Source organism: Dipodomys ordii, unplaced genomic scaffold (assembly GCF_000151885.1).
Source record: "Dipodomys ordii isolate 6190 unplaced genomic scaffold, Dord_2.0 Scaffold191, whole genome shotgun sequence".
NCBI classification, from domain to species: Eukaryota; Metazoa; Chordata; class Mammalia; order Rodentia; family Heteromyidae; genus Dipodomys; species Dipodomys ordii.
The window spans coordinates 130,655-146,882 of NW_012267407.1; the positions used below are offsets into that span (position 1 = coordinate 130,655).

General features: G+C 49.2%; 2 protein-coding genes across 2 annotated transcripts; both read left to right on the plus strand.

Moving 5' to 3' along the window:
• Positions 1-4,352: 4,352 nt before the first annotated feature.
• Positions 4,353-7,013, plus strand: LOC105999514 (zinc finger protein 260-like). The gene has a single exon (XM_013034547.1). It carries the CDS (start codon positions 4,475-4,477, stop codon positions 6,797-6,799), a length of 2,325 nt encoding a protein of 774 aa, XP_012890001.1. The 5' UTR covers positions 4,353-4,474; the 3' UTR covers positions 6,800-7,013.
• Positions 7,014-9,660: 2,647 nt separating this feature from the next.
• LOC105999472 (zinc finger protein 772-like) lies at positions 9,661-14,691 on the plus strand. Its single transcript, XM_013034503.1, is given in 4 exon segments — positions 9,661-9,693; positions 10,073-10,127; positions 10,130-10,198; positions 13,562-14,691. Coding segments are annotated over 4 exon segments (1,287 nt in total).
• The last annotated feature ends 1,537 nt before the right edge of the window (positions 14,692-16,228 follow it).

Here is a 16,228-nt window from a genome sequence, read left to right on the forward strand (position 1 = left end):
TGAGCTGAAGAGCTGAGGGACAGCGCCCAGGCCCAGAGTTCAAGCCCCACAACTGACAAAAAAATATATATATAGCAGAGAAAGAGAGCACGTGGCTTACTTACATGCCACACACAGCACTTGAAACATTTGATCACTAAGCCAGGGGAGAGAGGGAGAGGGAGAATGAGAAAGGGAGAGACTCATGCAGGTCATAGATTGTTGTTGGTTTTGTTTTTGCCAGTCCTGGGACTTAACTCAGGGCTGGGGTTCTGGCCCTGAGCCTCTCTGTGCTGGAAGACTAGCACTGTACCACTTGAGCCACTGGTGTGAACCACAGGTGCTGGGTCATATCACAGGGTTTTGGTTTGGTTTGATTTTGGTCGGTTTTAGGGCTTGAACTCTGGGTCTAGGCACTGTCCCTCAGCTCTTTAGCTCAAGGCGAGCACTCTACCACTTGAGCCACAGCACCACTACCAGCTTTCTGGTGGTTCATTGGAGATAAGAATCTCATGGACTTTCCTGCCAGGGCTGGCTTTGAAATGTGATTCTCAGATCTCAGCTTCCTGAGTAGCTAGGATGACAGGCATGAGCCACCGGCGCCCAGCATGGCTTATTTATTTGCTGGTTTATTTTTTGTCAATCATGGGGCTTGAACTCAGAGCCTGGGTGCTGTCCCTGAGCTCTTTGGCTCAAGGTTAGTGCTATACCAGTTGAGCCACAGCTGTACTTCCTTTTTCCTGCCTGGACTAACTTTGAACCGCTATCCTCAGATCTCAGCCTTCTGAGTAGCTAGAATTATAGATGTGAGCCACCAGCACCCAGTTTTTATTTATTTTTGCTGATACCGGGGCTTGAACTCAAACCCTTGCACTCTTTGTTTGGCTTCTCTTCTCCACTTCCACCCCCCACTCAAGGTTGGTGCTATACTATTTGAGCTACACCTCCACTTTGGGATTTTTGCTGTTTAATTGCAAATGAAGGTCTCACTGATTTTTCTACCCAGGCTGGCTGGCTTTATACTGAGATCTTCCACCACTGCTCAGCTTGTGGCCCTTTCAAAAATAATTCCCTCCCCGCCCCTCAACTTTGCTTTCAGACCTCAACTACATTATACTTCCACATGACCTGCACGCTCAGGCCCGAACAGATCAGATTTTCTTACCCTGAGCCTATGGGAGAGTCTGAAGACAAGTCATTTTCATAATTACATGGTTTGTTCTGGGCCTTATTTTTGCAATGGCTGGGTCAGTAGATACTGAAGTGCATTGTCCCTAAGAAGTGAGGAGAGCAGGCTTCTATCAGAAAGGACTTTCTCAATGCTTTGTGCTGGTTGGCAGGGCACAGGTGACAAGCTTCCCTGTTCTGACTACACATTTCTATGGCAGTAGCCATGCTCCCCCACTACACCTCCTGGAGACAAATTAGGGGCATGCTCACGAGACCACGTTTCAGGTCCTTCTGTTTGGAACAGTAAGGACATTGTGTGGCAGCATGTCAGTTTAAACCCAGACTTGATTGGATGAGATGTTGCAGCGTGTTACACATAGAGGGGTCTGTGTGTAAAGTCACACTGCCCAAGCTGGGAGCAGCCCAGCAGATGAGGCATTTTGCCATTACTTTCAGGGCTCTAGGAACCTTGGTATGTGTGAACAGAGGCACTTAGTCTCAGGCTTTTTGTAATTAGAATAGCATGAAAGGCAGATGATGTCCTTGAGGCACAGGGAAGCTGAGTGCTTGTACTGTGTTATACACGGCAGAGTCAGTGCTGAAAACTGAGGCTCAGATCATTTCATCCAGGCCTCTGCTCTAGGAGAGCTTGAGCCAGTGGAAGGCCTTTGTGGTCATGTCCTTGTCATTACCCATAAGCTTCTTGGCTGCAGAAGAGCTTGTGGTCACTGAGCAGGTGGAAGGTACTGAGTAGAGCATGTTTAGATTTCTCACCAGCTGTCCCCTCTGTCTCTGAATTATGTTTGAGACTCTTCTGCCACTCTTCCAGCCTTGATTGTCAGTAACTGAGTGAACTCAGGGTCTTATACTTGCTAAGGAGGAATTCTACTACTTGAGCCATACTTCCAGCCAATTTTTATATTAGGCTTTTTTCCCCCCTGATGATGCGGGAGTTTGAACTAAGGGCCTGGGTAGCACTCTACCACTTTGAGCCACAGGTCCACTTCTGGTTTTCTGGTCATTAATTGGAGAGAAGAGTCTCACAGACTCCTACCTGGGCTGGTTTTGAACTCAGATCTCAGTCTCCTGAGTAGCTAGGGTTACTGGCGTGAACCACCAGTGCTGGCTACATTAGTTTTTTTGTTTGTTTTTGTTTTTGTTTTGTTTTCCCCATTCCTGGGCTTGAAATCTGGGCCTGAGCTCTGTCCCTGAACCCTCTCTGTGCTCAAAGCTAGCACTGTACCACTAAGCCACAGCGCCACTTCTGACCTTTTCTGTGTATGTGGTACTGAGGAATCAAACCGAAGGATTCATGCATGCAAGGCAAGCACTCTACCACTGAGCCACACTCCCGGCCCTACATTTTAAGGTCCGGTTTAGTTATATGCCAAGGCTTATCTGGGCCTCCCTCCTCTCACTTGGGCTTTCCTGTTGTACTGAGAATGACAGGCACCACCTCTGGGCCCAGCCGTCATGCCTTCCCCATAGCTGGGAAAACAGGCACCTGCTACTGCACCCAACCCACTGGTTGGGATGAAGTTCCTGGATCTTTTTGTTGGAACCCCTGGTATGTCAAGATTACGCATGTGAGCATCAACCCACAGTTTTGGAGGTGGGATGGTGGTCTGGGCTGCCACTGGAATATCATCATGGGGAGCCCCTCACAGTAGCTGGCGTGAGAACTGTTGGCATGGAGACAATGAGGAGCAAGGGCTGGGGTCAGAGGCCTTGGAGCAGCAGGTAGAACACGGCACAGAAACCACAGCGTGCTTCTGTCGCCTTGTACAGACATGCTAGAGTTTCGTTGAGACCCTTGAAGGCTTAAGAGTCCAGCTCGTGGGTGATGATTTTGGAGCACCATCCTGCCTGCCTCTTGGCTGTGGTGGAAGGCCACTAGGATGGGCAGGTAAGGAAAGTTGCCACAGTGAGGAGCGAAGAGTGTGCCATTGCTGGTAGGGACAGTTTGATTCTTGATGATGGTTCTTTCATTTTTTTTGGGGGGGTCCAGTCGTGGGGCCTGAACTCTGGGTCTGGGTGATGTCCCTCAGCTCTTCAGCTCAAGGCTAGCGCTCTACCACTTGAGCCACAGCGCCACTTCCGGTTTTCTGGTGGTTTATTGGAGATAGGAGTCTCACGGTCTCTCCTGCCCGGGCTGGCTTTGAACCGCGATCCTCAGATCTCAGCCTCCTGAGTAGCTAGGATTACAGGCGTGAGCCACCAGCGCCCGGCTTTCCACAGCTTTCTCTGCTGGCTCTGCCTTGTCACTACACTGGGGATTGCCTGATTGTCTCTCCACTGCTTGAACCATGCCTCCAGGCTGTTTTTACACTGGTTTTAGTGAGATGGAATCCTCTGAGGCTGGTCCTAGGGCTTAAACTCAGAGTGTGCTGTCCCTGAGCCTCTTTGTGCTCAAGGATAGTGCTGTACCACCAGAGCCACAGTGCCACTTCCGGCTTTTTCTGCATAGTTTTATTGGAGATAAGAGTCTAACAGGCTTTCTTGCCCCAGCTGGCTTTGAACCACTATCCTCAGATCTGTCTCCTGAGTCACTAGGATTACAGGCCTGAGCCACTGGTGCCCAGTTCTTCTAGTCTTTTTGCCTGAACCATAATCCCTGATGTCTGCTCAGGTCCTGTCCTCAGAACATGGTTCATGTATTTCCCATAAACTACAACTTGGACTTATGGAGAATCCTGGTTTCTATGTAAGATGAACGCAGCATGATTACCAGGGTCTTAGAACAATTGGCAGCTGTGTCAGGACACAGGAACAGCGTTCATTTCCCTCTGGGGCCTTCTCCTGTGTCTTTTACAGTTTATGATGCAGTCGCCACTGGACAAACTTCATGTCCGCCTGCTCACTTCCAGGCTTGTCTCATGTGTCCAGACCCATTGTGTCTTCACGTATCACATATATCATTTGCTCTGGTCTGCTGCCACTCTGCATGCTCTCCAGCCCTGACTGATACCCAACACATTCTGACGTGTGCAGGTATCCTTTAATGCTTCTAAACACTCTTTGCATTGTGTCTTCTTGGGCTTGGAGTGAGAGAGTCCTTTACACAGCATGCTCCTGCTTCCCGCTGGCAGGCGATACTGTACGAGACCTAAGTAAGTTTGAATAACTTCATGGCAGGGCGTGAACAACTAGTGCCACATGGCAGCATTGCTTGTTTACAGCATGTCAGCGCAGTGAAGGTGCTAGCTCATCCTGCCTCCATATTCTGAAAATAATCCTCTGGGGTTGGCACTGCCGCTCAACAGTAGAGTGCATGTGTAGCACGTGAAAATCTGTCATCCCCAGCACCTCCAAAGAACTCCCGTGGATGCATCTCCCCACCCCCACAGTCTGCAGGCCTCTTTCCATGTTTTCTCTGATTCTAGGCTGTGGACACAGAGCAGGGGACAAGGAGGTGTCTGCACAGAAGGCTTCTGAGGATGGTGCATCGTGCCTGAGGACTTCACGGTCAGGACCACCCGCTCAGAAGACTCACCGGTGTGACACCTGTATCCTGGCTCTGAAAGATATCCTGCATCTGTCTGATCCTCCTGTGCAGAAGCTGTACCTGGCTGGGCCGTGTGCAAAGCCTCCCCCGCACCACATGCTTCATGCTGGCAAGAAATGCTTAAAGGAGGATATGGACAGGAATTCACTCAGGAAAAGCCATGAATTGTCTACACCAGGAAAGCCCTTCAACTGTGAGGCTAATTGTAAGAATTTCCCAACCTCATCAGACCAGGTCATTCCTCATGGCAAAAATACAAATAACTCTGAGTTTGGGGAATCCCTTAGCCAGAAAGACAGTCATTACAACCTATTCAAATGCAAAAAAGCTTCCAGTCACAAAAATGTGGCTTTCCATAATCTGAAGGTCTGTAGTAGAGAAAGTCATTATGAGCAAAGCAAGTGTGAGGATGTGTTACAGGACAGACACTCACGTGATTGGCACCAGGAAGGACGTGCTGGAGAGCGGCCTTACAAGTGTGGAGAATGTGGCAAATTCTTTAAGCGAGCGTACACCCTGGCTGTACACCAGAGATCCCATGCTACAAAACTGTCTTACAAGTGTAAAGGATGTGGGAAGTCCTTTAAGCATGTGAGTAGCCTTAATATACACAAGACAACCCATACTGAAGAACGGCCTTTTACGTGTGGAGAATGTGGGAAATCTTTTAAGCGTGTGAGTACCCTTAATGCACATAAGAAAATCCACACTGGTGAGCGGCCTTTCGAATGTAGAGAGTGTGGTAAGACGTTTGTACGCCTGGGTTCCCTCACTGCACACAGGAGAGTGCACACCGGAGAGCGGCCCTACACCTGCAGAGAATGTGGGAAGTCCTTTAAGAATAGGAGTGCCCTCAGTGTACACAGGAGGATCCACACTGGTGAGCGGCCTTTTGAATGTAGAGAGTGTGGTAAGACATTTGTGCGATTGGGTTCCCTCACTGTACACCTGAGAGTGCACACCGGCGAACGGCCTTACGAGTGTGGAGAGTGTGGGAAATCCTTTGCAGGAGCGGGCACCTTTGCAATCCACCAGAGAATCCACACTGGTGAAAGGCCTTATAAATGTAGAGAATGTGGGAAGTCATTCAAAAAAAAAGATGCCCTTAATACGCACCAGAGAGTCCACACTGGAGAAAAACCTTTTGAATGTAGTCACTGCGGGAAAGCATTTAAGCGAATGGCTTCTCTTAGAATACATGAGAGATCCCACACTGGAGAAAGGCCTTTTGAATGTAAAGAATGTGGGAAATCCTATACAGGAAGATATGCCCTTCTGGCACACCAGATGCTTCACACTGGAGAGAGACCTTACGAATGTGGAGAATGTGGGAAAGCATTTAAGCTAAGTGGTGCCCTAACTGCACACAAAAGAATCCACACTGGAGAGAAGCCTTACGAATGCAGAGTGTGTGGGAAGTCATTTAGAAAGAAATATGGACTTACTGTGCACCATTCAATCCACAGGGCAGAAAGGCCTTTCAAATGCAGGAAATGTGGGAAATCTTTTAAGAGAGCAACAGACGTTACCATACATCAGAAGGTCCACACTAGAGAAAAACCTTATGAGTGTAGAGAGTGTGGGAAAGCATTTAAGCGGATGGCTTCTCTTCAGATACATAAGAGACTCCACACGGGAGAACGGCCTTATGAGTGTAGAGTGTGCAGGAAATCCTTTAAGCGGTCAACTGAACTTACTCAGCACCTGAAAGTCCACAGTGGCGCACGGCCTTATGAATGCAGGAAGTGTGGGAAGTCCTTTAAGCGAGCAGCTGAACTTATTGTGCACCAGAGAGTGCACACCGGAGAGCGGCCCTACAAGTGCGGAGAGTGTGGCAAGTCCTACAAGCAAAGGGGTGTCCTTATCGTGCACCAGAGGATCCACACTGTCGTAAAGCCTTACGAGTGCAGAGATTGTGGGAAGTTCTTTACACAAAGAGGTGACCTGAATGTGCACCAGAGGGTGCACACCGGAGAAAGGCCTTACGAGTGTGAAAAATGTGGGAAGGCATTTAAAAAGAGACATGCACTCAATGTGCACCGAGTCACTCACACGGGAGAAAGGCCGTACGAGTGCAGACAGTGTGGGAAGTCTTTCATTCAGCGCTCTCATCTTACTGTTCACTGCAAGATTCATGCTGGATAAACATCTCACAAACCCAATGAATGTGCAAAAGCTTTGGGGTACAGAAGCAATGTGGGTTCATTCTCCATGTTTGGTGTGGTTTTTATGAAAGAGCTCACTTCGTTATAAATAGGGAAGTTCACACTTAGGATTTATGAGTGTGATGAAAGTAGGAAAGGGCTGGGAAGGTAGCTCAGTGGCAGAGTGCTTGCCTGGCATGCATGAGGCCCTGGGTTCGATTCCTCAGCACCATCAGAAAAGGCTGGAAGTGGCACTGTGGCTCAAGTAGAGTGCTCGCCTTGAGCTGAAGAGCTGAGGGACAGCACCCAGGCCCAGAGTTCAGGCCCACAACTGACAAAAAAAAAAGTAGCAAAGTAATTAGGCACAAAACCAATTATCATTAATCACCGTTAAGTTTACAGTGAGAAAATTACAGTTGTCATTGTGGAAAGTTCCTTAACCAAGATCTCATGTCCCCAGAGTAAGGCTTTATGAATGGAGCAAATGTGCATCATCTGGTTCTCTCTTTTTTTTTTTTTTTTGGTCAGCAGTGGGGCTTGAACTCTGAGCCTGGGGGCTGCTGTCCCTCAGCTCTTCAGCGTAAGGCTAGTGCTCTACCACTTGAGCACAGTACCACTTCTGGTCTTCTGGTGGTTTACTGGAGATAAGAGTTTTACAAACTTTCCTGTGCAAACTGGCTTTGAACCTCAGTCCTCAGATCTCAGCCTCCTGAGTAGGATTACAGTTGTGAGCCAATGGTGCCCAGCTTGATTGACATTTTGTAAGAAGGGCTTAGCCACTTTTGAAAGTTGTTGATCTCATAGTTGATGTTTCTGAACTCACACAAATGTAACTGCCTCACAGTTCCTGTACATTAATAAATTTGTTGAATCCATATTTAATTATGGTGGTTGATGTAACCATGCTGGGTGAGGTTATAAAGCCTTTGGGTTCATTTATATGATGGAGGGGTTGGGCAATGTTATGGGATCCTCCTTCCTCTACACCACAGTAACATGTGCCCCAGGATAGAAAGTACAGTGGTGGAGAGTGTTTCTTGCTTTACAATCCCCCCTCTCCCCCCACCCATTTGGATTTTTTTTTAACTATCTTTTTTTGTCTTTTTTGGTACTGGGGATCGAACCCAGGATATTGTACTTGCTAGGCAAGCATTTTGCCACTGAGCTACATCCCAGCCCTCCTTTTGGGGGGGGGGGGGGGGGAGTTTGGTCCTGGGACTGGGACTTGAACTTAGCCTGGCACTGTTCCTGCTGCTTTTGCTTAAGGGTAACTCTACCACCTGCACCACAGCGCCACTTCCAGCTTTTTCTGGGTATTTTATTGGAGATAACTCTCACAGTCTTTTCTGCCCAGGCTGGCTTTAGATCTCGGGACTCAGCCTCCTTTGAGTAGCTAGGATTACAGGTGTGAGCCACTGGTGCCCAGCTTTTCCTGCTTCAGTTCTTACAACGTAGACGGTTGCCCAAAACCTCCAATGGAATACATAGGATTTGGTGGTCCTAAATTGTGGCCTGGAAGTTTTCACATTTTGTGATGCCAGAGATCATCCAAAGAGAGGACTTGGATGTGAACAGCTACATTGGCTCTGGAAATAGCATGGCTTTCTTCATTTGTTACAGAAGATGCCATCAAATGCCAGCTTTTGAGAGAACACTTCCTCACATCATACCAAGGTGCTGCTTCAATAATACCACTCACACAAGAAACCACTGGCATACATAAGCATTGGAGAGGGCAGTATGGATCCAGACTAGCACCTGTAGGTAGGTGCAGACATTGGAGTCAACATGGCATTGGGCCATGTCCATTCTGGCTATACTGTCATAGTCACCTATCACAAGGTGGTGCAGGAATTCAGCAACTAGCTTCTGTGTGTTAACACTGGACAAGGGAACAGATATTCAGTCTGGCTAGCACCCAGTTTTCTCAATATGATGGAAACAATATCAACCTGACAGTTATGTAGTTCAAACTTTGGTTAATATTAGTAAACAATAAAATGGTAGCTGGGAGCCGGTGGCTCAGGCCTGTCATCCTAGCTACTCAGGAGGCTGAGATCTGAGGATCACAGTTCAAAGCCAGCCTGGGCAGGAAAGTCCATGAGTCTCTTATTTCCAATAAATCAACAGAAAACCGGACACAGGCACAACTGACCAAAATAGATAATAAAATGACATCTTCAACACCTGTGTACGCTCACATGTGAGCACACCAGTACACCAGTACTAGGGCTTGAACTCAGGGTCTTGGTATTTCCTGAGCTTTTTTTACTCAAGGTGAGCACACTACCAATGAGCAGCAGCTCCACTTGTGGCTTTTTAGTAATTAATTGTAGATGAGAGCCTCCTTGGCTCCCTCACTTGTGTTGGTGGCTCATGGGAGATAAATCTCATGGACTTTACTGCCCGGGCTGGCTTTGAACCATGGTCCTCACATGAGGAGGATCACAGGCTTGACACAAACACACACACGTACATAGATGATATATATACCTATTTTTCGGGCCTGAACCTTGTCCCTCAGCTCTTGGCTAGCGCTCTACCGCTTGAGCCACAGCGCCACTTCCGACATTTTCTGCTTATGTGGTGCTAAGGAATCGAACCCAGGGCCTCATGCATGCCAGGCAAGCGCTCTACCACTGAGCCACCTTCCCAGCCCTCAAAAACGCCTTTAAAGGCTTCGTGACAGGTTTTGCTGACTTGACTGCCTTTATTCTTATCACTAAGAACTATATTACCCAGGATGCCGCGGTATGGGCCAATGAGAGCGTCGGAACTTAGAGCTTCCGGGATACCCAGGGCGTCTGGGCGGGACTTTCGGGGTTTCCCTGCGCAGCCGGCGGGCCGGGGCCACGCGAGGCCATGGTGTCCGCCGCGGTGCTGCACGGGTCCCGGGTGAGTGGTGCGAGCCCCGTACTGGGTCCGAACCCCAAGCCCGCTCGTTTCCCCATGCGCCAATTCCCTGCGGTCCCCGGGTCTCTTCAGCCGTCCCTGGGGCTCCCCAGCACCCCATTCTTACAGGCCGTGAAAAGCATGGGCGCATGCCGGACCTGACACCCTGGGAAGTAGATGGCGGAGTGCGCCTGGGACTTTGTGTGCCAGTCCCAGGCCTGGAAGGCAGCACCTCTCCCCTCTGGATCATGAGCTGTGGGGCAGGAGGAGCAGTGTGGAGGGTGGCACCACGGCCTGTCTTCCCTGTGTCACTGCGTTGGGGCTCGGCCTGGGGGCCCCTGGGTTGAGGCCAATTAGAAACTCACCTACCCCATCATGACAGGGCCGTGTGACCTTGGAAGACATCACCGTGTCCTTCTCCCAGGAGGAGTGGGGGCTCCTGATGAGGCTCAGAAGAGCCTGTATCATGATGTGATGATGGAGAACTTCGTGCTGGTGGCCTTGGTGGGTAAGTCCTTGAAGCAGCTCCATCAACCCTGCTGGGCCCGTGTGCCGGGCTGTCCTCCACAGCCGGGGCCTTGCTCCCCTACCCCCCACCCCTCCCACCCCATCCCCGGCTTCTCATCCTGTCTCTTGTGTGACAGGCCTGGGCTGAGAGCCAGTCAGTGAAGAGCTGGAGTTCATAAGCTTGTATGTAGCTCATTCCACCAATGTCACTTGGCCTTGCTCTTCTTTGCTCAGGTGACTTCAGATTTGCAGATTCTTCCGCTTTCTTTAGTGGACATTTCTTGGGGTCCCCCTCCCCACACACACACATACCTCAGGGACTATAGGCACTTATAGTCACTGTTTGTGGGGACACTGGATTATGACATCAGGACCCTCCTTTGAAGGTTTGGTTTTTGTTTGCTCAAGGCTAGCACTCTACCACTTTGAGCCATCGCTCCATTTTGGGTTTTTAGGTGGTTAATTGAAGATAAAAGACTCTCACAGACTTTCCTGCTCAGGCTGGTTTTCAATCATGACCCTTATATCTCAGCCTCCTGATTAACTAGGGATGCCACCAATGTCTGGCTGCTCTTATTCCTTGAGCTGTTAGGAGTCCTATTCAGAAAGCTGTTGCTTATGCCTATATCTTAAAGTGTTCTGTCTGTATTTTCCTTTTGAGATTTTAAGGTTTCAGTTCATACCTTAAGGACTCATTGTTTCTTGGGGTTTTTTGTTTTGTTTTGTTTTTTTATGGTCATGAGGCATTCTCGTACATTGTGACCTCTGGAACTGCTAAACAATCTTGATTTTTCACTTGTCCTAAAACAAGCGATGGACTCCTCCCTGTGATGTGGTCAAGTATTTTTACTGGCGCGGCCCCTCCCACACCAGCAGAGAATCCACACTGGAGAAAGGCCTGACGTGTGCACAGAATGTGGGACGGTGTTCATTCAGTCCTCTGATCACATTGGACAGCAGAGAATTCACAGGAGAGAGGGGGCTTGTGAATATAGTGAGTGTGGGAAGTCCTTCATCCACAGAAACAAACTTCTACATCACCAGAGGGTGCACACTGGAGAAAAGCCTCTGTGTGCTGCAAGTGTAGAAGGTCCTTCATGCGGTCCTCTGACTACATTCGGTATCAGAATTCACACTGTAGAGCAGCATACACATGCAGTGACTGTGGGAAAGCCTGGGTGCTGTCCCAGAGCTTTTTCACTCAAGGCTAGCACTCTACCACTTTGAGCCACAGCACCACTTCTGGCTTTCTGTGGGTTAATTGAAGGTTAGTGTCTCATGGACTTTCCTGCTGAGGCTGGTTTTGAACCATGATTCTCAGATCTTAGCCTCTTGAGTCACTAGGATTACAGGCATGAACTACTGGTGCCTGGCCCAACCCAAAGTTAAGCACCTACTTCAGCATCAGAGAACAAACCTACAAGTACAAAAATGTGAGAAATCCTTCAGCCACAAAAATAAGAGTTCATGCACACCAGAGGGTGGAGAAAAGCCCCCCATGTGCAGCAAATGTGAGAAATGCTTCAGGCACCACAGCAGCCTCATGGAACATTCACAATGGAGAGAGGCATGATCACTGCCCTGCACACGGGAAGTCTGCCAATTACAAAATTTTTGGAGAGGGTTGGGAAAGTGGCTCAGTGGTAGAGTGCTAGCTTAGCATGCATGAAGCCCTGGGTTGGATTCCTCAGTTCCACATACACAGAAAAAGCTGGAAGTGGTGCTGTGGCTCAAGTGGTAGAGTGCTAGATTGTGCAAAAGAAGCTCAGGGATAAAGCCCAGGCCCTGAGTTCAAACCCCAGGACTGGCAAGAAAACAAAAAAACTTGTGGAGCATCAGAGGGTCCATACCGCAGAAAAGCCTTTAACAAACAGTATTATTTTCTGTTGGTACCACAAGGCTCACACAGGAGAAAGGTCATGAAAGTGGATTTTCCAAGGAATCTATAAGATGTTGACCCTTTTACTTCTGAAGATGAGTATCTGGAACTTTCACAACCAGCCCTGAGTACCTGGGACGCTTTCAGGAGCTAACTTGCATTTCCTCTCACGCTCCTGTCTGCACTGAATATCACCACAGGACCCACCGGTCACCCAGTGTGCTCGGGGTGGCAGACTCTTGTGCCCCTCAGAGCTTGAAGGGATCCTAGAGCAATGTGAACTTTCTGGTTGTCCTCCATCCCGAGGAACTGCTTAGGTCATAAGCAAGACCAGTGTGGTCCAGAAAAAGTCTGGGTTTGGGTATCAGCAGTACCTGCAGTGGTCTGCTACCCTCATGGATACCGTTTTTATGTGTGGTTGCCCTTGTGGAGTTTTTTTTTTTTTTTTTTTGGCTCCACATCACCCTGAGGGGTCCAAGTGGGTAACCATGAGCTGATTTTGATGTATGCACTAATAGCTCTAGCACTTAAGCCACTTTTTTTTTCTTTTATGCCAATCTTAGAGGTTGAACTCAGGGCTTTAGTGTCTCTGAGCTTTTGTGCTCAAAGATAGCACTCTTACACTGAAGCCACAGCTCCACTTCCAGCTTTTTCTTTGATGGTTAGCTGGAGAATATCACTGATGTTCCTGCTGGGGCTGGCTTCAAACTGTTATCATCAGATCTCAGCTTCCTGAGTAGCTCAGGAGCCCCCATCAACATGCTTTTAAAGTCTGTTTTACTTGGTATTTATGTAGTCACATTGTTGCTTAATGGGTTAAAATGACATAGGGGATATGTTTCATTATTCTTTTGTTTGTTGTTGGTTGTGGGGCCTGAACTCAGGGCCTGGGCACTGTCCCTGAGCTTTTTTGCTCAAGGCTAGAGCACAACCACTTTGAGCCACTTTATTCAGGTTTTCTGGAGATGTTTCACAGTGACTTTCCTGCCTCAGCTGGCTTTGAACTGTGATCCTGAGACTCAGCTTCCTGAGTGGAGAGGATTGCAAGTGTGAGCCATCAGTGCCTGCTCCCTTGGAGCAGTAAAGAAACCCTCCCTTGGAGATGGTTTCTACCATTGGCATAGTCACTGTGTCGTGAGGTATATACCTGGGCCTTAATCATGACTGCACAGTAGCATCTGGGTTTTCTTGGGCACACACACAGCCTTCCTGTAGAACTCTTGTCCCCAGTGGCCAACACAGCCTGCTGCTGAGCAGGGACATTGGGTGAGCTGCCTCACCCTGTGCCATCTTCCAGGTCTGCTTCTCTGCCAGTCTGACCTCCTCCACTGTTACGTTTAGACATCATCTGCTGCGTAGCAGAGCATCACCAAACCTGAACTGACCCATGGTCTGTGGTCCCAGGTGTTTCATACACAATCAAAATGAGGCTGCTCCCGCCCACCACTGTCGGTGTATACCTGACCCGCATTTCTCTGCTTTCAGGGTGTTGGCATAGAATGAAGGACGAAGAGCTGCCTTCTGAGAAGAGCACTTGCACAGGCGTGTCTGATGCTAGGGCTTCCCAGGGAGCCCCTCTGCCCCAGAAGGCCTACCCCTGTGAGACATGGGGCCTGGACTTAAACCACATTCTACACGTGGCTGAGCCCCAGGAAACTCATAGGGGGCAAAGGCCACACCAGAGCATGGCATGTGGGGAGCAGCTGTGGGTCAGTGCAGTTCAGGAGCACGGTGGGGAGGAACACTCCAGTGGGGATGAAGATGGGGCATGCCTTGTGAAGCTCTCTCCTGTCCAGCCCTTGGGAACACCTTTGATGATGTGGGAGAGCTGTCAGGACTCAGGCAGCTTGGGCTTGTCCCAGCACCCAGTCCCTCACTGCGAACGGGACCCCCACAGAAGCACTGCGTGTGGAGAGATGGTGCGCGGGGGGCAGAGGCGGTACGCGTGTAGTGAGTGCGGGAAGGCCTTCAGCCGGAAGGACTCCCTCGTTCAGCATCAGAGAGTGCACACTGGGGAGCGGCCATACGCGTGCAGCCAGTGTGGGAAGGCCTTCAGCCGGAAACCCATCCTTGCTCAGCACCAGAGAGTCCACACAAGAGAAATGCCGTACGAGTGCACCGTGTGTGGGAAGGTCTTCAATCACAGCTCTAACCTTATCGTGCACCAGCGAGTACACACTGGAGCAAGGCCTTACAAATGCAGCACATGTGGGAAAGCCTATAGCCACAAATCCACACTGGTTCAGCACGAGAGCATGCACAGCAGGGAAAGGCCTTACGAGTGCAGCGAGTGTGGGAAATTCTTTGGTCATAAGTACAGGCTTATTAAACACTGGAGTGTTCACACTGGAACAAGGCCTTACGAGTGTATTACATGTGGGAAGTTCTTTAGTCAAAGCTCTGATCTCATTGCTCACCAAAGGGTTCACAATGGGGAGAAGCCATATGTGTGCAGTGACTGTGGAAAGGCTTTTAGCTACAAGCATGTGCTTGTTCAGCACCACAGGATTCACACTGGAGAGCAGCCATACCAGTGCAGTGAGTGTGGGAAGGCCTTCAGGCAGAGGGCCTCCCTCATCTGGCACTGGAAAGTCCACATCGGGGAGAGGCCATAGGCTGGCAGAGGCTGGGCCCTGTCCCTGTTCATCGCAACGATGGACTCTCCACTGGGAATTGGATTCATTTTTTTTTTTTTTTTGGTCGGTCGTGGGGCTTGAACTCTGGGCCTGGGCGCTGTCCCTCAGCTCTTCAGCTCAAGGCGAGCGCTCTACCACTTGAGCCACAGCGCCACTTCCGGTTTTCTGGTGGTTTATTGGAGATAGGAGTCTTACGGTCGGTCTCTCCTGCCCGGGCTGGCTTTGAACCGAGATCCTCAGATCTCAGCCTCCTGAGTAGCTAGGATTATAGGCGTGAGCCACCAGCGCCCGGCTGGATGTCATTCATTTTGACCTCCCAGCCACATCACTCACTTCCACATGCTCATTAGATTTTTTTTTTCTCGTCGGTTGTGGGTCTTGAACTCTGACCTGAGCACTGTCAGCTCAAGGGAGTGCTCGACCACTTGAGCCACACCAGTTTTGGTTTTCAGGTGGTTAATTGGAGATAAGAGTCTCACAGACTTTCCTGTCCAGCTGGCTTTGAACTGGGATCTTCAGATCTCAGCCTCCTGAGTAGCTAGGATTACAGGTATGAGCCACTGGCGCCCAGCAGTAGTAGATGTTTTCTAATCCTCTCTGAATCATACCTTAAGAATGGGAATAAACCCTTAAACACAGGTACATTTAATACAGTGAGAACAAGAGAAAATGTGAACTAATAACCACATGTTGGTTTCTTCATATAATTCTCAAAGCAATGTCAAAGTAAATAAAGTAAGTGCAGCCAGGTGCTGGAGGTTCAAGCCTGTAATCCCATCTACTCAGGAGGCTGAGATCTGAAGATCACAGTTCAAAGCCAGCCCAGGCAGGAAAGACCATGGCACTCTCGTCTCCAATGAACCACCAGAAAACAGGAAGTGGCACTGTGGCTCAAAGTGGAGTGCTAGCCTTGAGCAAAAGAGCTCAGGGACAGCACCCAGACTGAATTAAAGTCCCACAACTGACCCCCCCAAAAAAGTAAATACATTAGAAGTGCAATTTAATAATTATACACAGCACCTGTTGCTCATGCCTGCCCATGCTACTCAGGAGGCTGAGATCTGAGGATTGCAGTTTATAGGCAGCCTAGGCAAGAAAATCTGTGAGACACTTATCTCCAATTAACCAGCAAAAGCTGGAAGTGCAGTGGTGATTCAAGTGGTAGAGTGCTGGCCTTTTGCAAAAAATGATCAGGGACAATGTCTAGGCCCTACATTCAAGCTTCAAGAGTAGCACACACAAAAAAGTGCACTGAATATTGTACATCTGTTCTGGAGCTTGAACTCAGGTCCTGGGCATTGTCCCTGAGCCTCTTTGCGCCCAAGGCTAGTGCTCTACCATTTGAGCCACAGTGCCACTCTCAGCTTTTTCTGTGATTAATTGCAGATATGAGTCTCACAGACGTTCCTGCCTGGGCTGGCTTCAAACCACAATTCTCAGATCTCAGCTGCTTGAGTAGCTAACATTACAGGCTTGAGTCTCTGGGACCTGGGTTGAATATGGAGTTAATAGAAGA